Genomic DNA, 26,557 nt, shown 5'->3' on the forward strand with positions numbered 1-26,557 from the left:
CTAAGGGTTAACAACAATAGTCGGATATTTCAAGAATAATTCAAATAGTTGCAGAATTCTCAAATGTGCCTGACCTCTCTGCCTCTCCATTATTCACACAGCGTGCTCACTTATTTGGTTCACGTTAGAGGTCGCGCTGCTCCGAGATTTGAACTAATGTAAAACTTTTAATAGCTAACTGCTGCCAGCCTCGGGGGCTGGCCTTCACGGGCTGTGATTGAACCGGCGCTGGGTGGGCGTGAGACGCTCCGCTGAAGGTTACACAATGCGGTGATGAGAAGGGAGTCTGCAGGGACCATAATTGGTGGGTTTCTGTTGAAGAGTTTTCATTTCAAGATATAGAGATGTCATGTAGATGTGAAACTCAGAGAAGACAAACTGGAAAGGTAATGAGTAGAAATATTATTATCTCCTCTATAATGGTGTTTTCATGTTCTCGCACAAGGGCATGATCATGCTCCAGAACACTGCATTACCATACTTCATGTCTTTAATGCTTAATAAAATAATCTCTAATACATGAAGAATCTCTGGTCTAACATCAACACTGTACTGTAGCAAAAACAACAATGTCTTACCCTAAAAATGCTCGGACAGATGTATTTATAATCATTTTCTAATAAATTAATTCCATGTTTTTGGCGTCTGCACTTTTTCCTTCAATCCACCTTGTCTCCACTAAAGTATAGAATCCCTCCCAGAGTGCATTGGGAATTGGACTCTCTCGTGAATATACAGAGGCAGCAGTCAGTGGAGCATTTTAAACACACTGGAAATATCTTCATTTTTCCTATTTACATTTGTATTTAAAAGAATTTTATCAAAAGAAAGCACAATAGTTTAACAATAATCTCTACGTTGACAGCATGTCCACTAATTAAATGCAGTTTTGTATCTTTAACATCATAATTCTTCTTGCAGAGTGAAAGTAATGTTACCATCATATCTGAGGTTTACAGTAATAACTAAGAGCTTTGAAACAAGCTGTGCAAACACTGAGTCACAACTGTAACAGTGAAATAATTCAGTTTTTCAGTCAGAAATACACCTGTACACCTCCCGCTGCTAACAAGTCTGTTACATTATTTCTGTGCTGATATATTCTACTGTTAATGCAGAAAAGGCATCAAGTCACACTTGTTGCATTCAAGCAATAATCATCCTCGCTGAAGGTACTTCAGTCTCACGCCTTCTGCCCTTAATTACACCTGCAAAACCTTCATCTTGTCTAACACTGAGGGTTTCTGTGAGCATCCACTCCTGTGATTACCTTTTTTGTTTACTCGAGCCACAGGAGATCACTAATCTCTGGCCGTGTCCCCGTCGCTCTCTCAGAGCACATAATTATTGTAATCACAAGTAGATGCTTGACACAGCTGTCAGGCCTCGCCTTACAGTGACAGATTTTGTCTGTGAATATCGTTGAGGACAGTGTCGCTGTTGGAGCCGTCAGATATTCCGCTGTCCACAAACACAGAACCTGTGGGGGAACAATACATTATTAGATTTTAAAGGAATACTTTACCTCCAAAATGAACATTTGTATATCATTTACTCAGCCTGTGCTATACTGAATTTTAAAGAAAACTTTGTTCTTCTTGCACGCCTCCATGGAAGATGACAGTCTATTAACGGAAAAAAGATCTTGATGAATTGAAATCATAGGCAAGCTATATGAAACATCTGTTAACTAACTCTCACACCAGTCTTGCGGTATAATCCAAGTCTCATGTCTCTAGTCATATGCTCAGTACTTCCCAAACAGACAGCCCTTTCTGACAGAGAACTGATCTAAAAGTGAAACTTATCTATGCTCTCTTCAACGCCAAACTCCACTGACAAAAACAGTAATTTTACCTCCCTGAACACAGGAGCTGCTGGTCTACTGCTGTGTCAATCTGTAGTTAGTTTGTGTTATTGTGTGACTTTGGTGTTTTATAAGGTTAATTTGGATTCATCAAAGTCACACAAGAACACAAGCAAACTAACTGATTGGGGCAGAGGTAGACCAGCAGCTCCTGTTTTCAGTGAGGTAAAATTACTGTTTTTGTCAATGGACTCTGGCTTTGAAGAGAGCATAGTAAAGAGTCACTTTATGTTTAGTTCTCCATTGGAAAGGGATGTCTGTTTAGGAAGTACTGAGCATACGACTGGATAAATGAGACTTGGATTACACTTCACAAGTTGCGTGATAGTCTGTAAATGATGTTTTGATATAGTTATGTGGTTAAACATGGCCCACCTTTACTTCAGTTCATCAAGACTTTACTCAATTTTTGGATTCTTCACTCACCAGAGGCATGCGAGAAAAACACAGGGTGAGTAATCGATATACCGACTATAATTTGGTGGGTGAACTTTTCCTTTACTATAATTCTAAATAGTATGAAAGTGTATAAACTTTCAGGTCAGACACTGCAAATTGCAACCTCTGAACATACCACTACTATTGGTGGCATCGCTGATGACAGAGGCACTTCGGGAGGTGAAGTGGGGTGCTGAGGTGGTTGCCGTGGTAACCGACAGATTCCTGTTGTTCTGGGTGGCCGTCCGACTCCATTCTGCAGAAAAGTGTAAATGACAGGGCTTATGTCAGTTTGTTGATATAAATATATGTTTTCATTAATAATAGTTTGCTTGATTTCTCTTTTTTCTCATATTAATATCCAGAAATATCAACATGAAAACATTCCTTTTACTTTTAACTTGACGCGCTTTTATTTTAGCCTATAATAGTTTACGTTTTGGCAAATTGAGACTATTAAAAATCATGCTGAATTAGCTGTTAGCCTTTTTGATTGCAATGTACCCAACAATGTACGCAAAACTGTGTATGTAAAAGGAGCGTATTTTTTCCTAATTTCAAATATTAATCAATGGATGTTAAATCACAATGGACATTGAATATAAAAGCTAAAAAATATGTATCATGCAGTGATATCATGCGGTGTGTTCAAATCTGACCAAGATTATGACTCTGAGAAGGACTGCAATTTTTTACACAACTTTGAGCAATTAGCATGAACTTGTGCCCTTCACCTCACGTAGTATCTTGTCTCAAGTCTGTCCCCCATCAAAGTCTGAAAGTTCCTGCCTGAATCCACCCTGTCAAGTCATCAGAGGTATTAAGAACATATTTAGGTGCCCACCTGAGTTCTCAGCCAATCGCAGCTTCCCACAGCAAAGATAAGTTCTCCACTGCCTGCGGACGTTCTCCTTCACAGCACAGTGGAAAACAAAGACAAGGAATCCTATAGAGGACATGTTTTTGGGTTACATTTACGCATGACCGTGTGGCTAAGATGGATAAACTCAGTTGTTTTAATTTCATGTTTTTTACAGTGCAGAGTCTCACCTTGCAGAGAGTTGAATATAGAGAAAAGGTAAACAAAAGGTATGTAGAGGGGTCCCCAGGCGAACAGGGCGAACCCCCAGGTGAGGCCTAGCAGGATGATGAGGCCGGCGATGCTGCGTAGATCTGTCATCACACTCCTGTTTGGAGGCTGGTTTTGGGGGTTCTGCTTCTTGATCCGGGACAGCTGGACCATGACGATGATGAAGACCACCAGGCACAGAGCAAAAATCAGGAGAAAATAGGCCACCACACCCACATAGAAGGCGATATCATTGCGCAGCCAACAGCTATGGGGAGACAGAGAAAGACACAGACAAGTTTATTTACAACAACAACAAAATTTATGTTTATTTTCAAAGGAAAAAATCATGCTTGCTATCTCCTAGGTGCTGCAAGATACTTTTCTTGGTGCTCAGGCAGGTTGTCACTGGTTGTTTTAGCATTAATGGGTACTGTAGTGTTTTGTGTGTTTTCATGGCATTCCCAGGTGATTGCTAAGTGGTTACAGCATCTGGTTTTAACTTTGCATATGATGCACGTGTTTCTGTGTGTGCAGCTGAATAGAGCTTTTTGTACAGTGGATATTTTAACTTTACAATTCCGGTGCACCAGCGCCAGACAGTCACCACAGACACCACAGCTTTGGTAAAAGTTCAATATAGAGAGCTATCCCTGGCAGCAATGGGCTTGACTGTAACAGACATTCATATGCATGTAAAAGTCTCCAGCTGTAAGATTGAGGTGTAACTTACAAGTCATCTGAAGTGCCATCTGTGTATCTTCCATATGTGACCACACCATAGTTGTCTTTGTCCACTGCTATTACAATGATCACGATGATAAGAGGAATGCCTGCAATAGAGCAGCGTGTTAATCAGCAGAACCAATTTTTAAAAAAGTCTAATAATAAACATTTGACATCAGTGTTACTCACCCCAGCCCACCAGTGAGAACTTGAGCATGTATCTGCTGAGGTACGGAGTGAACACCCGGACAATGCTCAGGTACATGTGCAGGGCCTCGAGCCCCGCCCAGGTGAATGATGTCAGCAGGAAGTAGTGCAGGAAGAAGGCGGTGCTAATGCACAGCCCGACTGCTGGGTAGAGCGCCAGCCAGCCGTCCAGCAAGAAGACCAAGTTGAGGAAGAGGAGGGACACGCAGAGCTGAACCAGGATCTTGGCAGGAATATCCCGCAGCAGTTTTCTGCATAGAAAGAGTTTGTTAGAACACTGGTGGGAAAAGAAGTTGGGTTTGTATTTATTTACCAGATATACGTAAGTGAGCTTAATTAGCCTAGTTATGAGGTTTATGGATAAAGCTGAAATTGAAGTAGCCTTGGCATGGTAAAACAGATTCTTACGGAAAGGCCAGGTATGTCAGTAAGGTGACAGCGAGGAAAATGGCAGAGATTCCACAGCCGATGTAGGTGATGAATGTGAGAATCTGCGCATGCTGACGGTCAATTATTCCCCCTCTGGACAAATCCTTTGTTAGGGACAGGGCACACACACATTTTAAAGTGAATACACATTATACAGCAGCAGTAAGCTTTATCTTTTCTTGCTGTAACCATGTAGAAAGACTCATCTTCAACAAAAGAAAAAGCCAGATCATTTCTGTTGCCATTTTAAAGGTGAACTCCTGAGCTAGAGGGCTGCAGCAGAAACGAAAAAGGCTGTAATATAACCGCTAGGGGAATTTGTGCACCCTCACTGTACTGTATGTTCACTAAAAGTGCTTGATTTTGCCACTGACAGGCTCAGATTGTTAGTATTAGTGTCTGACAACATTATGGAAAGGATTCCTACAAAGATAGACCTTTTTGTTAAAGACTAAGATCCTCTCTGTGTGACCAGAAACAGCCCCAAAATTGCTATCGCCAAACCCACCAGACTCCATTAAACAATTTTAGCGTGTATGGAGCCAGCATATTTTCACATCTAACTGGGTGAATTAAGGGGTTTATTTCAACCAACCAGAGTTGGTGATTTTTGGAACAGTGACAAGACATACCAAGATGAGTTTTGTGAGTTTTATTTTGTTTCTGTCAACTCTGAAGGAAGTGTGTTTAACAATAATTAAATGACTGTTTATTTAAATGGAGTCTGGTGGGTTTGGTAATAGCAGTTTCATGGCTGTTTCTGGTTAAACAAAAAGGATCTTACTCTGTAACAAACATTTCTATTTCTGTAGGGATACTATTCATGATGTTTTCAGATGGAAAAAGAAATCGAAGAATTGACAATGGGGTCATGCCCAGAGTGGTTACATTGCAGCCTGTAGCAGCTGATGGCCGCAGTGCTCTCTTTCAATACTGGACTAATGTCAAAAATTGTTGTTCCCCTTGGTCACTTAGACACAAAAACATGGTAAATAGGGTCCAGATTGAAAAATACATTACTTACCTTTCACCCACAGTAATTTTAGTTGTTTATTTAATCACCTATATACATTTTAATTGGGATTTGAGGTACTTTACTTTTCTATTATCATTGTTAATATATCACACACATATACACAAAAATGCAGACAAACCAGCAGAATTGCGAAGGATGTGAGATGGTTGCAGCTGCAGGTTGTTTCCTCTTGTGTGGCATTGACAACAAAGCAGCCGGCAGAGCTCCAGCCTCCGTTACCACCTGAATGAGAGAGACACAACAAACAGGGATATTAATACTATATCTGTGGCAACTTAACCAACTTTAACCAACTTAATTTGGCATGCATTTACTCACCATTCTGAGTGAAGTCCCAAAATGCACAGGTGGCATTTGCCTGTGAACCAAGAGCAAATTAAAAGAAAAATCATGACATAAGCAACCTTTCAACACTGACTCTCACCATTTAGTTAAGTTTATTTAAAGCTAATATACAAGAGACTGTTTATTTTGAAAAGGTCTTTGATTTTTTTTTTTTAATGAGAAAATGTGTCATGGTAATTCAGGTCTTATTGGGATTTAACATGGTTATGAATTCATAATTTTCATGATAGAGACCATAAAGAATTTGAAATATGCGCCCTTATAATAAATAATACAAGGCTCCCAATAAACAGTAATTGGCACGGCCATGGAGTGCTCAGAATAGTTAACTACCCACCATTTTTTTGTCTGACCTTAGAAATCTTGCCAGTTAGTTGTGGCATTTCTGGATGAATGGGTTCATTAAAAAAATAATGATTTTTGTTTGTGTGCACACTCACATCTGTGGGGTTGATGCTTCGGATGGTAAACTGAATGTTCTCTTTGAGGTTGCTTATTGACAGATTGGCCACGCTGGCAGCCAGGACTGGACTGACAATGGTTTGGTTATCTAATGCTGCATCCTGCAAAAAAAGGAGATAGAACAGAATATTTTAAGGTAAGGTTGCATTTTATTTCATCACAGTAGCTGCTCCAAAAAGTTAGAAATGCTGCTTGCTCATAAATTATTAAATGAACACCAATATATTCATCTGTGAAAATCTCTGCAAGAGGTGACAGATGATAAATCCAGATGTAAAAGTACCTGGAAGAAGGCAGATTTGGTGTAGAAGGTGAACTGGACCCTGCTGGCCTGCCTCTGCTGCTCAGGACTGAGACCTGTGGTGAGGGAGGAGGGCAAGACCACAGACCCCAGAGCAGACCCGGACCTCTTTGACCGGGATCTGCCAAGCGCACGGAGCTAGATGCACAGAAAGTGAGCAGATTATTAATGTAGTTGTGTCTCCTTCAGGCAATGTAGTGTTGTTTATTATGTCACAGTATTTGCATTTGGAGACGCTGGGCCTCATGCAGGAACCACTTACACCTTTTTCTGCAAGGTTTGCTTATACCAGTGTTCCAAGTTGGACTGCTAATGCACAAATTTGTCTTAAATTGATAATTTCAGCCTGATGAATGCCACATATTCATAAGTGGGTGCACAATCATGAGATTTAATAATTAGCATAATCTATGTCCTCCACTATATTTGTGGAAAAGTTTTTTTTGCCAAAACTAGAAGGGCACTTTTAGAGTGCAGCCAAATGCCCTATCTTGCAATGTTAAGAAAGGTAAAAATAATATGTGTATCCACCTTGGATTTGGATCTGCTCCCAAATTTAATGTTTTTTTTTCCTTGATCCATCCTACTCTCATCAAGTTTAATAAAAATCGGGCATAATCCCGCTGACAAACAGATGAGGTAAAATTGTTACCAAATAGTAAAAAGAAGAATGTTATACCAAGGTTAGACAAGAAATGTGCCAATAAAATCTATAAGAAAAAATTATATATTTTGCTGTATGGACGAAGGAGTGAACACGACATGTACAGCATGTATACTCTATGAACTTTGTTCGTACCTAAGAGGAAATTAAAAGAAAGTTTAAGAATTTCGGTGAATGACATAAATGCTCTTCCATCACTTGTATGTGCCACATAGGAAGGAATCTATTTGTATGAGTGGTTTTCGCATGGTGTCTCATGAAATGCAGTGAGACCAGATGGCTAAATTCAAACCTGTGCTACCTGGATATTATCAGTGTTGAAAATATCAACAAATGTTGTTGGAAAGTTGGTCCCATCAACTGTCCTCACTGCCAGGACCAGCGAGCCTGCAGAGAGGACTGCTCTGTCGCCAGTGACAACCAGCTTGAGACCGAGGTCATCTACCAGATGAATCAGCCTGTCAACAGGAAAATACTTTTAGAAAATTAGATGTATGTGAATATGTGTGCCATTGTTGGTGAGGGTTGGGTAAGTTGTACCTTTTAGCAGATGCAGAGAGGGCAAGCGAGTCGCCCTCCAGCAGGTTGCTGATTACAGTGGCAGCCTTTTGTCCCACTGACTGAGAGACAGTGGGGCCATCCAAAAGCTTCTCTAAGTTCCCCACCACCTGTGCCACCTGCAGCATCCATCAAATCATTGAGTTTTGAAGAATTCCACAAAAATCCTTATTTAATGCAAACATTCTTTTCTAACAACACAAACATCAATGGATCAGGAGCCTTACCTGAGAGGAGTTGAACTGAGATGCATCCTGTGTTTGACTCAGTAGCTCATCTGCTTGTTCCTCCTGTGCCCCTTGGCTTGTAGTTGTCTCTACAGTGGTTGTGGGGGTAGTTTCAGTACATTGGTAAGCAGTAAGGCAAGTTCGCAAGTCATGTACAGTAAATAGTGGTCATTATATCGATAAATAATCAATACAGCAACAGATAAAGGTTACTAGTTTGCTTTGATCAAAAAGTCCTTCTCACCCTCTGTCTGAAATGCTCCATTTTAGCACCTGTCTCTTTAAGACCCCCCCTCCAAAAAAGCAAAGTCTACTCTAATTGGGCAGTCTTTTGACCAGGTTTTCCCAACTTCCCTATCTCAGCATCTCTGCTTCATCATTGCCAGCAGGAATACGATCCAAAATCAGAGAGAAATTAAAGTAATCAACAGCCAAGATTACATGTTTCACTGTCGCTAGCACGTAGCTACATGTAGCAGTACACCTGCAGTCGAATGCCTGTGTATGGAGGGACTGTCTTCACTTAAAAATCCCCAATAAAATCTTCTAAACAAAACCACACATGTTCCAGCAGAAATATAATCCAAAATTTAAGGAGCAATCAACAACATTAACATTCAAGATTATATGTTTCCCTGACATCAGCATGTAGCTACATGTAGCAGCATACTTCCAAAAATCTGTAACAGAGTACAGCGGCACTTTCTGCTCTGAATAATTGCCAATAAAAGCTTCTAAACGAAAATCTTCATAACCAAACATGTTCCAGCTACAATATGATCCAAATTTGGGAGAAATTTACAACACTGGTGACCAAGATTACATGTTTCCCTGGCGCTAGCATGTAGCTACATGTAACAGTATATTTGCAGCCGAATGCCTGTGAATGGAGGGACTTTCTCCTGTTAAAAATCACCAATAAAAGCCCATAAACATAGCCGGACATGTTCCAGCAGAAATATGATTTGAAATCAAAAAGGATTCAACAACATCACTCAACAAGATTACATGTTTCCCTGGCGTAGCTTCATGTAGCAGTGTACTTGCAGCCAGTGGACGACTGTAACAGAGTATGACAACACTTTCTACTTTGAAAAAAGGCCAACAAAAGGTTCTAAACCATTATCTTCACAGCCGGACATGTTCCAGCAGGAATAAGATCCGAAATTTGGGAGAAATTTACATCGGCATCCAAGACCACATGTTCCCCTAATGTTAGCATGTAGCTACATGTAGCCGTGTACTTGCAGCAAGGGAATGGCTGTAATGATGAATAGCAGCACTTTCTAATGTCAAAAACAGCTTCTAAACACAACCAGATATGTTTCAGCAGAGATATGATCCGAAATCGAGGAGAAATAAACAACATTGGCAACCAAGATTACATGTTCCCCTGACATTTGCATGTAGCCACATGTAGCAGTGTACGTTCTATAAACACTTGTAGTAGTGTGCCTAAAGCAGATAACGATAATAAAGAAATCCATAACAAGCCAGTGTCAGCTTGTCTCGAAAGTAGTAAATAAAACATTGGAGTATTCAGAAAAGACTGAAGCCTGAGGTTTTAGCTCAGCTTTAAACATCCAACATTGTGACATTATGGCAGAAAATAAGGTAAAGCTTAATAGGTCCCTTTTAAGGAATTATACCAGTAACAAATCTATTGTTGTGATGCATTTATTACTGGATGCATGGACTTCAAGGTTTATTTTAGAATTCTTAACCATACATACCAGATTTTGTTGTGGTTGTATCTGTGGTGGTGGTGGTTTGGAGAGTAGTTGTAGAAGAATTCAAGGAGGGCTTTGCAATAGTGGTGAGTAGAGTAGTGGTGTTAATCTGGGCCGAAGTTGTACCATGCATAGTTGTAGCAGTTGTGGTTGGAGAAGTAGCATTAACATTAGCTGTTGCAGTTGTTAAATTGACTCCTGGTCCTTTGGTTGTCAGGTTAACGTTTGTGGTTGAACTGCTTGTAGTTGTGCTCAGGTTGAAGCTGATTCCTGTAGTTTGATTGAGATTGCTGGTGGCACTGACAACTGTGGTAGCTGTGGTGAAGTTGTCATTGCCATTGGCTGTTGTGATGTTGTGGGTCACTCCCACTGTGGTGTGATTTCCAGTCTGGTTGTTCAGTGGAGTTACTGTGGGTTCAGTGGTGTTGTTGACCACAGGCGTCACATTGTCCACAGTTGTGTTTTTTGTGGATGTCGTTGCGTTGTTAAGTGTTACATTAACTTGTCTAGCAGTGGTAGATGTCATGTTTTTATAAGGAACAGTTGTGTTCTGCTGTGTTTCCCTGGTGGGTGCAGTGGTTACATTGTCTGTGGCTGTTTTGTTTTGATGTACAGTCGTAGTGGTTATATTATTTGTGTGATTGTTAGAGACTGCAGTTACATTGTCCACCAGTGTGTGATTGGGAGAAGGTGTAAATGTGCTTATTGTTGCGTTATTTGTTGTAATTGTGCCATTGTTTAAGTTCGTGTTCCTGTCAGCTGTAGTAACATTGTCCACTGTTGTGAAATTGTTTGCTGCTGTAGTAACATTGTACACTTCTGTGTGATTGGGGGAAGGTGTAACTGTGCCAACTGTTGTATTAATTGTAACTGAACCATTGTGTAGCATCCTGTTGTTGTTTGCTGTAGTTACATTGTACTCTGTTGAGTAATTGTTTGAGTCTGTTGTGTGATTGTTGGCAGCTGCAGTTACATTGTTCGCCATGGTGTGACTGAGAGTTGTATCAACTGTAACTGTAGTTAGATTGTGCGCTGTTGTGTGATTGGTTGGAGGTGTAACTGCACTTACATTGTGCACTGTTGTGTGACTGTTTGAAGGTGAAACTACGGTTACATTGGTCACCACAGTGTGATTGTCTGAGGGTGTAACTGTAGTTACATTGTGCGCTGTTGTGTGATTGTCTGAGGGTGTAACTGCAGTTACATTGTGCACTGTTGTGTGATTGTTTAAAGGTGTAATTGTAGTTGCATTGTGCGCTGTTGTGTGATTGGTTGAAGATGTAACTGCACTTACATTGTGCACTGTTGTGTGATTGATTAAAGGTGTAATTGTAGTTACATTGTGCGCTGTTGTGTGACTGTTTAAAGGTGTAATTGTAGTTGCATTGTTCTTTACAGTGTGATTGTTTGAAGGTGTAATTGTAGTTACATTGTGCACTGTTGTGTGATTGTTTGAAGGTGAAACTGTAGTTACATTGTTCACCACAGTGTGATTGTCTGAGGGTGTAACTGTAGTTACATTGTGTGCTGTTGTGTGATTGGTTGAAGGTGTAATTGTAGTTACATTGTTCTCTGCAGTGTGATTGTTTGAAGGTGTAACTGTAGTTACATTGTGCGCTGTTGTGTGATTGGTTGAAGGTGTAATTGTGGTTACACTGTTCTCTGCAGTGTGATTGTTTGAAGGTGTAACTGTAGTTACATTGTGCACTGTTGTGTGATTGGTTGAAGGTAAAACTGTAGTTACATTGTTCACCACAGTGTGATTGTCTGAGGGTGTAACTGTAGTTACATTGTGCACTGTTGTGTGATTGTTTGAATGTGAAACTGTAGTTACATTGTTCACCGTTGTATGATTGTTTGAGGGTGTAACTGTAGTTACATTGTGCACTGTTGTGTGGTTGTTTAAAGGTGTTACTGTCGCTACATTCTGCATTGTTGTGTGATTGGTTGCAGGTATAACTGTTGTGCGATTATTTGATGGTGTAACTGTAACTACATTGTGGACTGTTGTGTGATTGTGTGAATGTGAAACTGTTTCGACTGTTGTGTGATTTGGAGACAGTGCAGTTGTGTTAAGTGTGGAATCAATGGGAGCAGCTGTAGTCATTTGTAATGTTGAGTTGATAGGGGATATTGTTATGAATTCTGTTGTGTTTTGGGGTGCTGTGGTCGTGTTCTGCAGTTTTGTATTTCCTCTGGGTGTCAGCAATGTTGTGTTATCAGACAGAGTTGTGTTTTGTACTGTTGTACTGTCAGAGACAGTCACAGTCATGTTTTGTGAGCTGGTCTGGAGGACAGGCTGTGTTGTCGAGGACTGTGTACTGTCAACAATTACGAGTGGAGTTGTCATGTTAGGCTGAGCTGTTTCTTGTGATGCATTCGTCTGTTGAACTGTGGCAGTATTTTCAGCTGTTGTGTATGTCTCTTCAGTGGTGTTGGTCACGGATGGTGTTAAGGCTTCAGGAGTTGTAGTGATGTTGCTGTTGGTCAGAGTGGAAGGCTGCCTAGTGCTTTGCATGGTTGTGGAAGGCTCCGGAGGGCAGGTGTCAGTCAGAAGTACAGCAAGGCTCTCATTGACCTCACTAAAAGAACACATAGCAAAATATTGTATTAAAATGAAATACTTCATAAACATTCATGCATGAAGCCAGTGCCTTAAATTCTGGAGATGCTCAATAAACAAGGTATTTTTCATAAGTCATATCAGGACAGAAAAAATAAAACATCTTTTGTTCTACCTATGCACAGTCAGTAAATGTGTCGGTGGAAAGTTAGTTCAATACAGATCTAGACAGTCTAACAAGCTAGCGGTTGTGTTCGGGTTAAAGAAAAACCCATTTTAGATACGCTGCTTACAGTGATAGATAACATCCATCTATTGTTCAGTGTACACTAGCAGTTCCTCTTTTGTAGTTTACATTTCCAGTTTGAGGTCCTGATTTTCCCAGAATGATTATAAACATCAGAGACATCCTTTATTTCTCCTGTGCCCAACATGCACGACTGTAAACCCCCCACAGCCACCAATGTTTCATACATTTACCATTTAAGCAGAGTGGGATCAGGCTGGCACACATCAGAGGTCAGAAGATCACTGGCAACCCAGGTCAGGTTGGATGCCAACAGAGTACGGAGAGCCAAACCAGGGGCACCACACACCACTGTGGACAAGCAGAGCTCCATTAATGTTACATTTACATAATAAAGGTTTCACAAAAAGGAAAACACATAAACCTGGTGACTAACCCATGCGTGTAAGGGGCCTTTCGTTTGTAATGCCACTCCTGCTGGTGATGACTTGTTGCAGGAGTTTATTCAGGGAGCAACCATTTACCGGTCCAGACATCTCCAGTATGACCATGCAGCTGTACAACCTACAGACCAGCAGCAAAGGGGTTGAAACAATTTATTAAAAGCAATACATCATCCCCCCAAATGATCGTTTGCGTAATGATTGCTCACTCCATGTTCTATTGAATTTGTGAAAAAACAACAACATTGTTTTTCTCCAATGTCTACAGTGAACGAAGAGGCCAAAAATAGAATAGTTTTGGATTCTTCATTCATTGGAGGCATGCAAGAAATACAATTTCTTTATAAATTCAGTGTAACATTGTGTGAGTAACTGATATACAAATAATCATCTGGGGAGTGAAGTATTTTTATTTTATATACTTTTTAAAGTATCCCTTTAAGATACTGGTATTTATCATAAAATATATTATCATAACTACGGCATTATCCTATATTGAAATGAATGTAATATTAATTTGCCCCTGTACTTTCTCTTTCTAAGTGGACACAGGAATAAGGACAGTCATTAATGTCTGTTTTAGTAATAGAAAACAGGAAGAAACATGATTACCTCTGTTGTGTCCCATGGCACTCCAGATGAGCTCGCTGGATTAAAAAAAAAAAATTATTAGGCATGATTTACAGCTTTATATCAATGTGAGTAAAAATATGACTTTGTAAGGTTTTGGGTTAATACCAAACTGTTATCTGTGGTAAGATTTACCTTGTATTGCTTTAAAATATCTTGACACTCTGACCTGGAAACAAATAATATCCACATACATGAATCTTCACCAACAAAACCCTTAATCAGTTTTTAGGGTAACTGTTCAATAACTTCCCATGGTCTACATGTCTGAATTGGAAGTGACTCAAAGTGGATAAAGACTTACCCTGACATTGCGAAACACGTTCTGGTTGCATTAAGTTCAGACAACTGTTGAATAAGGTTAGAGAGTCACTGCATAGTACACATATATAGTAGGATGGATTGTTAAATCATACTGTGCTGTACATACCAATCCTTTTAGGATGTTAATATCAACAGAAACACTGTTGATGTTGATTCTTATGGCGAAAAACTGGCCTGAAGAGAGAGAGAGGAAAAGGAGAGGAGAGAAAAGGAAAATGAATCAGGGGCAGTTTAGGACTTGTTTCTAACACACACCTTCTGAGGCCTTTATGTTACAGTTAAAAGAACAGTTGCATATCAGTATTTTGGGAAATGCGCTTATACACTTTCTTGCCGAAAGAAGATTGTCACCACTCTCATGTCTGTCAAGTGAGACTGTCCCTGAAAATAAGACCACCTAGGTTTTTGTACAAGCAGCAATTATAATTTACGTCACATTATGTTAAATTACGCTACGTTACGTTGCATTGCGTTACGTTACGTTACGTGTTAGACGGTGACCTCTAGTGGCTGTAGTAATTATGACCGGACAGAGTCATGGGACACAGTATAAAGAGCGACAAAGTCTGTTTAGCATGGAAGGGAGGGGAGGGAAGGCGGATGGGTCAAACAAACACAGGTCTTACATTCAGGAAACTACTGTTTGTGTCCTGTGTGAAAGCAAAAGTCAATATTGAGTTATTTCTGCTACCTCACATAGTATGTTGTAGTATGGCACTACATACGTGAGGTATTTCACCTGAGACACATTATGTTACGTTACATTACTTACAAACATACTCCCTCCTTCGAGTCAAACCATGGTCTTTTTTCTAAACCTAACCCAACCATTTAGTTTTGATGCAGTTGGGTCCAGTTGTGTTTCATAATGCTTACCACGTTTAAAACAGCAACTGGAAACTGCCATACACAAGCTGTTTTGTCATCCACTGGTAGGGGCTCTTATGTAAGAAATACTCCTATGGGACGTATTAGAGGAACTATGTGGTTGGATGGATTAGAGGACTTATTGGCTAATTAAATACAACACTTCAGCCAGGAGATGGTTAGCTTAGCTTTAAACAGAGACTGGTAACAGAGGGAAACATATATCATTGCTCTGTGTAATGTAAAAGAAACTCATTATATCTCGTTTGTTTATTCAGAAGCAAAGCTAAACAGTTGAGCTAGGTGAGCTGTTTCCGACTGTTTCCAGTCTTTGTGCTAAGCTAAGATAACCTGCGGCTGGCTGTTGTTTCATATTGATCATACAAATATGAGTTTGGTATCAACCATCTCATCTAACTCCCGAGAAAAAGCCAGTAAGAAATTCCCAAAAATGTCAAACTGTTCCTTTAAAGTTTGTATAACATCCCATAAAGTCAAGGTACACACTTATCACAATTAGCAGCTGTGTGTGGAGGGATATGAGCAAAAATAATTGACACTGCAGTACAAAATTATGCAGACAGGACAGAAGACAATATTCTGGATGTTTTCTTACTTGCAGAATTACAGAAGGCGGCGCAGTCACAAAAGCGAGGCGCATCACCTGAGGCACAGACAAACACAGTTACAGCAGCGGAGGCAGCAGTGGATTGTGATTAAATATAAACGGTGTCTGTGTTTTTGATACTCACTGCTGCAGGATTCTGTCTTAGGCTGTGCAGCTGGGTTGGAGTCTGGCTCTACGAGGGAGCTAGGTGAATAAACACTGATAAGATACAGAGTGTGTACACATGTACAGATAAACGCTCAGTGCATACAGAAAAACACACTCACCAAGTAAGCTCAGAGTGTTTGTTTGCCTGACAGATATCATCCAGGGAGGATGTAGATGTGCACCTCACAAACCCGCCACTGGAGGGCTCCATATCCCCACATACATCTCGACCTGATATGAACAAAGTCAAAATGAGTTAGCTTATTATAGTATGTGTGCTTTTGGTTGTTTGTGTTAAGGTTGGGGTTAGGCATGTTGTTGTGACTCATGGTTTAGGGTAAGGGAATGAAATATGTCCATGAAGGTCCTCACAAGTCATGACATACAAACATGTTTGTGCACTCTTGAACTTCTATCTTTGTAAGGGTCAGTCTTGACATTTTTGGAAAGTGAGGATTTTTTACACACACACGCACGCACACACGCACGCACGCACGCACGCACACACACACACACGTGTATTTCTATCCTTATGAGGACCATAACCACTAAATGCCTAGCCCCAACCCTTACCTAACCCTTACCTAACTCTAATTCTAACCTGAACCTTGAAACCAAGTCTTAATCCTTAAACAGGCCTTTGAAGAAATGGAGGCTGGCCAAATTACTTTACAAAAATGTCCTCACTCTGTTGGTAAAAAGCATACTGTGGTCCTCACTGTAACAGGTACATGTACACACACCCTCACACACAAACATTTTCCCTTAATAAATGTTTGTGTTTCTAAGCACAATATGTGATTGTATGTACTCCTGTTGGTGTTTTGCATGTGTGCACAGGCTAATCTGTGGGCTATTTGTATGTGTGTGCTAACTGAATCCCAGCATAGGTGCATTTTGCATGTTTACAAAACTCTGTATGTGTGTCTTTACACTTATATACCTGTGTGTGACTTAAAGGCACAATCCATGGTCCAAATGTAAACTGAAGTATATATTTTAAAGGAGCAGTGCATAGGATTTAGTGGCATCTAGCAGTGAGGATTGCAGATTGCAACCAGCTGTAATTTCTCCCATGTGTCAAGAGTGAACTTTGGCTTAGGACTCCATCAGTGGCCATTGTTCAGGAAGTTTTTGGCGGGAGCCAAATTATCTGCAGAGGTCTTTTCCTCTACGAAATAAATGAACCAGGTGACTAAAACCAGTAAAAACACTGATTAAAGCAGTTTAACATCTAATCAAATTCAGTGTTTCGGACACTGCTCATCACAGACGGGCTGCTAATGACAGTGACCGACACGAAAACACGAAAACGCAATTTGCCCCACGTAGAACGAGTGCTTGGTTTGTTCGTTTAGGGCCACTGTAGAAACATGGCGGTGCAACACGGCAGACTCTATTGACGAGGACTTTCTCCCTATTTAGCTTTAATCAGCTCATTCTAAGGTAAAGAAAACACAACGATTCTTATTTTCAGGTGATTATACATGAAAGAAAACATACTTATTACATTATACTCTATTGCTGCCAATATAACCCCCTAAATCCTGCACACTGGATCTTTAAAACATGGCATCACATAAAATCGATGGGTCTTCTAATATTTTTCTGAGACAGTTTGTTTTTTGTTACATCATTAATGTTTATAAATGTAGGTATATCATTTTAATTATGATCAATTGAGAAACACACAAAATGTTTAATTCTATATATAGCAAGTCTATAATTTATAGGCTCAAAAGATGACAAAATGGGCGGCAGTAACTCAGCCCATAGGGACTTGGTTTTGGAACTGAAGGCTCACCAGTTCAAGTCCCCATACTGATCAAGTATGGAGTGTGGACTGGTAGCTTGAGAGGTGCCAGTTCACCTCCTGGGCACTACCAAGGTGTCCTTGAGCAAAGCACTGAACCCTAAACTGCTCAGGGCGCCTGTCCACAGCAGCACCCTCACTCTGACATCCTTCCTTTTAATCCATTATGGGTCCTGTTTGTGCATGTGTGTGTATTTCAGGCCTGTGTGTATATGACAACAGAGTAAAAATGAATTTCCCCTTGGGGATTAATAAAGTTTATTGTCTTCTTCTTCTTTAAGCTGTAGTATGTGTGTGAGTGTGTGTGTGTTTGTGCAGGTATGAAACTTAATTGAGTTGATTGAAAAATGCTCACCGACTCTTTCAACCTCTCCTGTGATTCTCGCTTGTATTTGTTCGTCTCCAGCTTGCTGCAGTGCAGAGACTCCGGCGCGCTGCAGTTCACACACTGAGACAGCGTGGCTGAGCTGCAACAGCACAGCGCAGGTTGTTTGTCTGAAACAAAGTATTCACACCACTGTGAGAGGGTGACATGTAAAGTATATGCCGGAGTGAACACAAAACACCCACTGCCATGTTGTTACCTTATGTTACTTTTCACACTGCAGTTCACCTGCACTGCCTGCAAAGACAGAGAGAAAAGTTATAGTAGTTTGCTTGTCTTGTTGGAGAAATTTTATTCTGAAAAAGTGAATGGGCGCTGCTTGTTTCTGGGACACACTGACCTGAAGTCGTCTGTCATCCTGACATAAATCTATAAAGTCTGTTACTCCATGTGCTGCATCACCTCCGTCACCGTGACAACCAAACGCATTTGACACCTGAGTGAAAGATGGAGAGACAGAGGCAGACACATACTGATACTGCGTGGGAGGTGATGAGAGCTGAACACAGACAGTTCAAGTATTAGGACAGTGACAGATATTTTGTTGTGTCTGCATCCACATCAGATGGAATAAAGGGACAGTTCACCTCAAAATCTAACATACATATCTTTATGTACCTGTAGTGCTATTTATCAGTTTACATCGTTTTGGTGTGAGTTGCAGATTGTTGGAAATATCATCTGTAGAGACGTCTGCCTTCTCTCCAATATAATGGAGCTAGATGGTGCTAGACTTTTGTTCCTTTAAGTCCCAAAATAATACATTTGAAAAACTCAACAGTGATGTCTCTTTCCAGAAATCATGACCCTGTTACTCAAGACAATCCACAGACCTTGTTAAAAACAGTTTTATGTAGGAACTATTTTCTTTCTATCAAGCTACGCCAACCATATTACTATGCAGCCATGTTGTAATATAACAAAGTAATAATGCTCCGTTACAGTACTACATTACTAGTATTTTTGGGAGTATCTGTACTTTACTTAACTGAGTTTTTATATTTCTGTCAATTATCTCTTTCATTACATTTTTTCAATAAAACATACTTTCATACATTTCCTCTAAGTATCTTTGTTACAAAACAGGGAAGGAATGAAGGAAGGAAGGAGGGAGGAAGGGACGGACAGAAGGATGAATGAAGGAATGGGAGGGGAGGAAAAACTGGATTTTGTTTTTAAAATATTTTAAGTAAGTGAAAAAATGTCTCGCTTTAAGTGTAATGTGCACTCCATTTTTAAGGTGGTGCACATCTTATGAAGAAATAATCTTCATAATTCTCAAAATTCTGACCACTTCCTTTTTTATTAACAGCATTTACCTGTACTTTTACTTTCAGTACTTAAGTACATGTTATCTCATAAAATCACTAGATATTTAAGTACAGTAAATACTGTATAATTTAACTCAAGTAATATTCTAAGAGGTGACTTTGACTTCTACAAAAGTGATTTTCTGGTAAGAAATCTGTACTTTTACTCAAGTGTGACCTTCCACCACTGACATGCAGGAGGAGGCGTGTATATACTGCTAGCTCACTTAGCAACAATAAGCTAACTAATGTAAAAGCTCAGCTGAGAAGGACGCAATTTTTGCACTGTTACAAGCACAAGCCTCTTGTCCATGAGCAGATGACACTTTCTTTTGTGCAGTGATTAGGTTGGTGGGTGGTGTTCTGTAGAAAGAAAACAGTTCCCACGTGAAACTGCTCACAACAAGGTCATCTACAGTAGTTCCATTACATTGGAGAGAAGGCAGACATCTCTATGACCAATATCTCCAATACTTGGCAACTCATACCAAAACAATTTAGATTGAAAAATAGCTCCACAGGTTAAAGAAAAAATGTGTAAATTTGATTTTGGGCTGAACTTCCCCTTTAAGTTTTTGTTTGTACAACAAAAGTGACAACCCCAGGAGACACTCATACTGTTTATGTTTTGATTTCAGGTATTCATTCTCAGCCAGCCGCCTTAAGTGCGCTGCGGTTTAACAAATGGCACTTCACCTGAGGCTGAAAGTCATTGTCAGCTCAGGTATGGTACACAGTATGCTACTTCCTTGAGAGGAGTCAGCTGAAGCCACAGACATAAATCATAAATCATAAACTGTTGGTGATTGCTTAATTACAATACAACATGTATTAACCCTAAAAAGTGTGATTTTATAATCTAGGTTTGTGGGAAAATAAAATTAACAGATAACGTCATGATAAAAATAAAAAATTCTCATGGTTAGTCAAAGTCAAGTGACTGAGTAAGTAAAAATTTTGGTCATAATGTTGACTTAAAATGAGCATTTTGGTTTTTTGATGACCCACTTTTGATCTTTTTCTTTACTTGGCAGACATTGGCTTCCACAGATCCCTTAGCTTAAAACACAAACTACTGTAATCATGACTATGAATCTAAACTACTGAAACTCTGAAACTAAACAAATTATTTTAGTACTGCAACTATCACTTGACAGAACTTTGTAAGAAAAAATGCAAAAATGATCTGGTTCAACGTTCTTCAATGTGAGAATTTGGTGGTTTTCTTTTTATTCTTCTGCAATTCGTAAATTAAATGGGTTTAGGTTTTTGACTGTTGTGAGAAATGGTGATGGGTATTTTTCACATTCATTCATTCATTTTTCTGTAACCGCTTATCCTGTTAGGGGTTGCAGGTTTGCTTGAGCCTATCCCAGCTGACACTGGGCGAGAGGTAGGCTACACCCTGGACAGGTTGCCAGACTATCACAGGGCTGACACATAGAGACAGACAACCATTCACGCTCACATTCACAGCGACAGGCAATTTAGAGTCACTAATTACCTAACCTGCATGTCTTTGGACTGTGGGAGGAAGCCGGAGTACCCAGAGAAAATCCACACTGACATGGGGAGAACATACAAACGTTGCACAGTTTGAACCAGGAACCCTCTTGCTGTGAGGCGAAAATGCTAACCACTGCACCACCGTGCATATTTTTCACAATTTTCTTAAAATGTATAGACATCAAGAAAACAATTGCAAGATTGGAATCTAAAAAAATGAATTTTCACTACTGGTTTAGCCCACAAATCTGTTGTGTATGCAAAGGATCATTGTGTTTCTATATTATCCTAAAATTGGGGCAACTATGTATTAAAAAAGACCATGATTCCCCATGTTCATCCAGTACAGATCTTGACACCTTTGCAGTCCTTTAATAAAAATAAAGGTCAGCTGCTACAACCTTAAATATGATTGTTTCATTTTAAAGCCGATTTGCTTAAGTACAGAGTAACGACTGTTCAAGATGTTACTGTCCTACTTCTTATAGGAATACTTCACCCCCAGAATGACTTGTTCGGTTGAATTTGTGAAGAAAACTTTGTTCTCTGGTATGCCTCCAGAAAATTCTCAATGAACTGAAATGGTGACCACTTTTACCAGTAGCAAAACTATTCTAAAACATCAGTTTACAAACGTTCACACAACTCATGCAGTAAAATCCAAGTCTTACTTATCAGATGTATGCTAAGTTGCCTCCCTCCCAAACAGACAGCCCATTCTGATGTGGACCTGAACTGACAGTGAAACTCATCGATGCTCTCTTCAAAGCCAGACTGCATTGACAAATACAGTCATTTCACCTTGCTGACCACTTACCCTTTTAAACATGAACTAACCCTTTGAAACACAAAAGTCAATCAATAACACAAACTAACTGACTGACTGGGGCAGCTGTAGACCAGCAGCTCCCATGTTCAGTGAGGTAAAATTACTGTTTTTGTCAATAGGGTCTGCCATAGAAGAAAGCACAGATAAGTTTCACTTTTGGGACGTACCGAGCACAAAATGGAGGCATGCAAGAAAAATTTCTTCACAAATTCAGAGTAACAACATAGTTAATATACAAATGATCATTTGGGGGTGAAGTATACCTTCAGAGAGTGAAACTGAATATAAACATGCATTTGTAACACATACAGTGGAAAAAGATATGACGCTCAATACTGGAAACTGATGGGAGGAAACTTATTGTAAAAGGTCACAGAGTTAACAATGCTGACACCTCATCCAGGATAATACTGCAGTGAATGACTGGCAGTCCAAATCAAAAATAATATCAGGTGCATCACAGGATTGGAATGTACTGCTCCTAAAACTAATCTTGTGCCTGCAAGACTCGTTTGCGACAAGGTGGCATTTAAAGCTATTAAGTGCATGACACAATGAAGGAGTGGAGACTGAAAGGTACACGAGAAACCCAACAAAGGGGATGAAAAGAGATTGTCACTCTCACCAAGTTGTACACATCTTGTTCAGTCTTACTGCCGCCATTGGCCTCCACACTTATGGGCATCCAGAAGTAAGCATCTGCAGAAAAAAATAAGATTGTAAGGTCAGAAATCTGCCTAAATAAAAGACTTTGAGTGGACAAAATGTTGATGTTTCTTACTGTTATTGGAACAGAGTTGGCTGACATCACAATTTACTAATGGGGACCCTAAGAGAATAGAGGACACAGATATTTGAAAGAATATTAAAACCTTTTAAAAAGGAAGAGGTATTATTTCTTCTTTACATCAGTAACACAAAAGAGTCTGTAATTATACACCCACACAAATATACACCCAAAATGTCAGACTAACTCGATGTGAGTGTTCTTCTAGGCGTGGTTTGGTCAGCAAGTAGAGTTGTACTTGATGCAGGAACAGTGGTGAAGAGCGGGACTGCGCTGTGTGTCCAGTCTGCTGTTGGTGAAGCTGTACTGGAAACTCTGGTGGGGTTGTCTGGAGTCAGTGTCGTCAGTGGGGTCACATTTGTCAAAGGTGTAACGAATGATCTCTGGAGGTTGGATGGATTTTCTTCTGTGCTGTGATTGGCTGATGGCATCACTGATGGAGGCTCTGTTTGATAGCTATTGACTGTAGTGCTACCAGTGGGTGTTGAAACTAAAAATAAAATACAGACAGCAGCCATGTCTTAAATTGTATTCATGTATAATAGTTTGCAAGATAAAATTTAAATGATAATTCAGGTGTTTAATTGAAATTATCATTAATTTTCTGTTTCTTTTATTATTTACAGACATAATAATGTAATCATTGTAATCAATCAACAGAAATTATGCACAAAACCATTAAAACTTGTCTCAAATTAAAATTATTCTTAAATTTCTTTTAGGAAAAACTTTAACTTTTTACATTATTAACGAACCTTATAATGTGATAATAACTGATACAAATGATGGCAAGAACAAAATGTAGGCCCAAATTTTATGTATAGTTAAATTTCTGCTACTTTTTGTCATTTACTTTCATTATAATGTGATAAAAACTGATAGAAATGAGGCTCAAAACTACCAAAAGTGAGGCCAAATTTGAGTTATCTTTAAATTTCTGCTACTTTTTGTCATTTACAAGCATTACAATATTATAACTGAAACAAATGATAGCCAAAACTACAGAAAGTGGGGCCAAATTTCATTTACCTTTAAATTCCTGCTACTTTTCGTCATTTACTGAAATTATAATGTGACATTAACTGATGCAAATGATCCCCAAAACTACAAAAAGGCCTGAATTTTAATTGTCATTACATCTCTGCTTATTTTTGTCATTTGCTTACATTATAATGTGACAACTGACACAAATGACGACCAATACAAAAAGTAGGCCCAAATTGTTATTGTCAAATGTCGACTACTTTTCGTCATTTAATTACAGTATAGTACGATAATCAATACAAATGATTGCCAAAACCAAAAGTAAGCCCAAATTTAACTTACCCTTAGACTTCTGCTACTTTTTATAATTAACTTATAGAGGGAATCACCTTGTTGTTTACAAATACTTCCGGGTAGAAAACCAGCAGAGTTATGTATATATGTGTATATATCGTCATCTGTTAAAAGCTTCCCGTTGTCGGATACGACATGAAACTACTCCAGTTAGCTCAATCATGTTGTAACTAAGACATCCGCTGGAAAAAATATTTTTTTCACGGACCGTTTATTGAGTTACTGAGTTATTACAGACACCGCTAACGGCTAACAGCTAACAGCTAACAGCTAATGGTTAGCCCAGCTAATCTACGATAACCATGTTACTAATTACAAAACGTGCACACAGAAATAGTAATGTTTGTTCAATCATTGTGTTTATAGACTTTACAAACATTGTGAAAAATGTGAAATGTGAAAAATGACGTGACGTGAAATGACGTGAAAAATGTGAGACATATATATATATGTATATATATATATATATATATATATATATATATATAGCTAAACTCTGCTGTTTTTCTACTCGGAAGTATTTGTAAACAACAAGGCGATTCCCTCTATATTTTAATGTGATAGCAACTGATACAAATAATGGCCAAAACAAAAAGTAGGCACAATTTTTAATCTTTGTCATTTACTTACATTAATATTATTTAAGTACATTATGATGTGATAATAACTGATGCAAATGATGGCCAAAACAAAAAGTAGGCCTAAGTTTTAATTATCCTTACATTTCTTCAGCTTTTTTATTATTCACTCACATTATGATGTGATAAGAACTGACACAAATGATGATCAAAACTACAAAAAGTAGTACTTTTATCATTACTGGCATGACGTGATTCAACCCATACTGACTTGGGACGCAGTTACTGTCAGCATCACTAACCTGTGACCGTGGGCGTCTGGTTGCTGATGTGAGTGGCGGGTGTTGCTATGACAGGACTTGAGGTAGTTACGGTTAAAGGCACTTCTGGTAAGAAAAAGAAGGAAGTAGGAAGCTAAGTAATAATCAGAGGGAAGTACTGTAATTAAGATAATAAGAGGTATTACATCGTGGGTTTTTACTGTGTCAAAAGGATACTCACCAGATGGAGGTGAGAATGACCTTCCAAATCCAAGTGTGAGCGCTGAAACAGTGAACGTAAATTAAGGTTTCCCCTTCACACTTCAATAGTGTGTAATTTTACTTCCAAATCAATCTGTCTTGCTCTCTCTTGTTGTCTCTATCTAAAAATCTCTCTGTGTGTACTTCTATCCCTCCTCTCTACATACAGACATATACAAATACAACTATACATTGAGACAGTTACACATAACATGCATGTGAGTGTTTAGGTCACGTGAATACACACCATTATCAGTTACGCTTCTGTGAGTACGTGCTCCACGTCTCAACCGTCTGTGGTCTATAAGTGACATAAAAACATGCAACATTCAACATTCAACATGCTCTAATATCATGCACAGCTAATGTATGTGGACATGTGTTAGAGATTAAGACACCACTGAGTGCCCCATTACGTGTTATGTTTTGCATGCACTGCTATTGCTTGAAATTTTTTGTTTAAATAGTCAGATTTGTAAAAGAATAGGCTGAAGAGCTAAATCTAGTGAAACAGGATAAGATGCATGCTCAAAGACTTCTATATGACAAATTGCAAACATGCCATGCTATATTTTAGCTAGAATTCCATGATAAAAAGGCAGAAAAGATGACACAGCATTTTGTTATACATGCAGTTAATCAGAGAACTCATTCATGCACAACATCCTATCGTAAACACCTACAAGTATCAGTTATAAAGACAGGTCAATGCATGTCGGTCTCACCACACAGAAGGCTGGGGTCTCTCTGTCTGGCCCTGGGACTGGTCACGCCCCAGTGCTGAGCGCTCCAGCCAATCACAGTGCCATCCTCGCAGAGGCCGTGGTCGCCTACATCCGCCCACATGCGGAAGAGGTACAGCTCCACTTCCCCAGGCTTGGCTCCAGGGGGTCGGTCTCTGGGTCGGCAGCCCAGCCACAGGGAGCCGTAGGGAGGGATGGCCTGTGCGATTACCGTCCTCTCCGCCACCATTTTCCCATCAACCTGAAACATTTACACAGCTTATGTGGCTAACAAATAAAGTGTAGATTAAGTAAAAGTTCAAAAGTTTGAGTCCTGCGATTACTGGGCCCACACTGCCACCACATTTGCTCATTAAGGGAATACGTAACCCCCCTAATGACCATTTGGAAGATCAGTTGTTCGCCTGGTGTTTTGTTGAATTTAAGAAGAAAACTTTGTCTTGCATGCTTCCACAGTGAACAAAGAATCCACAAACTGAAAAAAAGTGTTGATGTATTAAGTAAAGGATTCCACGTTTAACAAAACAAAACTATATCAAAACATCCATTAAGCAAAACTTATACAACTCGTGCAGTATAATCCGGCAAACAGACAGTCCTTTCCAAGTGGGAACTGAACTGAAAGTGAAACTTAATCTATGCTCTCTTCAAAGCCAGATTCTATTGACAAAAACAGTAATTTTACCTTGCTGAACACAGGAGCTGCTTGTCTACCACTTACTTGATCAGTTGGTTTGTGTGTGTTATCATGTGACTTTGGTGTTTTAAAGAATTAATTAGGATTCATCAAAGTCACAATAACAGAAACAAACTAACTGATTGAGGCAGTGGTAGACCAG

At 39.4% G+C, this 26,557-nt stretch overlaps 1 protein-coding gene across 2 annotated transcripts in view; it reads right to left on the minus strand.

The window, feature by feature from the left end:
* Positions 1 to 387: 387 nt before the first annotated feature.
* Positions 388 to 26,557, minus strand: part of adgrg2a (adhesion G protein-coupled receptor G2a) — a 34,877-nt gene continuing 8,707 nt past the window's right edge. The window contains exons 4-37 of one of the 2 annotated variants that reach the window (XM_078162718.1): positions 25,701 to 25,959; positions 25,223 to 25,276; positions 24,956 to 24,997; positions 24,757 to 24,840; positions 22,726 to 23,028; positions 22,533 to 22,580; positions 22,377 to 22,450; positions 18,447 to 18,542; positions 18,306 to 18,343; positions 18,077 to 18,216; positions 16,028 to 16,139; positions 15,886 to 15,944; positions 15,750 to 15,797; positions 14,373 to 14,440; positions 14,247 to 14,290; positions 14,078 to 14,111; positions 13,925 to 13,959; positions 13,306 to 13,433; positions 13,103 to 13,220; positions 10,063 to 12,641; positions 8,330 to 8,418; positions 8,085 to 8,221; positions 7,846 to 8,002; positions 6,863 to 7,018; positions 6,558 to 6,680; positions 6,091 to 6,130; positions 5,891 to 5,994; positions 4,716 to 4,840; positions 4,290 to 4,558; positions 4,108 to 4,207; positions 3,356 to 3,642; positions 3,150 to 3,251; positions 2,442 to 2,561; positions 388 to 1,480 (exon numbers count right to left, since the gene is read on the minus strand). In XM_078162718.1, the coding sequence (XP_078018844.1) occupies positions 1,392 to 1,480; positions 2,442 to 2,561; positions 3,150 to 3,251; positions 3,356 to 3,642; positions 4,108 to 4,207; positions 4,290 to 4,558; positions 4,716 to 4,840; positions 5,891 to 5,994; positions 6,091 to 6,130; positions 6,558 to 6,680; positions 6,863 to 7,018; positions 7,846 to 8,002; positions 8,085 to 8,221; positions 8,330 to 8,418; positions 10,063 to 12,641; positions 13,103 to 13,220; positions 13,306 to 13,433; positions 13,925 to 13,959; positions 14,078 to 14,111; positions 14,247 to 14,290; positions 14,373 to 14,440; positions 15,750 to 15,797; positions 15,886 to 15,944; positions 16,028 to 16,139; positions 18,077 to 18,216; positions 18,306 to 18,343; positions 18,447 to 18,542; positions 22,377 to 22,450; positions 22,533 to 22,580; positions 22,726 to 23,028; positions 24,757 to 24,840; positions 24,956 to 24,997; positions 25,223 to 25,276; positions 25,701 to 25,959 (6,261 nt within the window). In that variant the 3' untranslated portion in view covers positions 388 to 1,391. The remainder of the gene's footprint in view (positions 1,481 to 2,441; positions 2,562 to 3,149; positions 3,252 to 3,355; positions 3,643 to 4,107; positions 4,208 to 4,289; positions 4,559 to 4,715; positions 4,841 to 5,890; positions 5,995 to 6,090; positions 6,131 to 6,557; positions 6,681 to 6,862; positions 7,019 to 7,845; positions 8,003 to 8,084; positions 8,222 to 8,329; positions 8,419 to 10,062; positions 12,642 to 13,102; positions 13,221 to 13,305; positions 13,434 to 13,924; positions 13,960 to 14,077; positions 14,112 to 14,246; positions 14,291 to 14,372; positions 14,441 to 15,749; positions 15,798 to 15,885; positions 15,945 to 16,027; positions 16,140 to 18,076; positions 18,217 to 18,305; positions 18,344 to 18,446; positions 18,543 to 22,376; positions 22,451 to 22,532; positions 22,581 to 22,725; positions 23,029 to 24,756; positions 24,841 to 24,955; positions 24,998 to 25,222; positions 25,277 to 25,700; positions 25,960 to 26,557) is intronic. The other variant, XM_078162719.1, reaches the window with a different exon arrangement.

The sequence above is a fragment of the Epinephelus lanceolatus genome, chromosome 20, assembly GCF_041903045.1.
Source record: "Epinephelus lanceolatus isolate andai-2023 chromosome 20, ASM4190304v1, whole genome shotgun sequence".
In the NCBI taxonomy this organism is placed as follows: Eukaryota; Metazoa; Chordata; class Actinopteri; order Perciformes; family Serranidae; genus Epinephelus; species Epinephelus lanceolatus.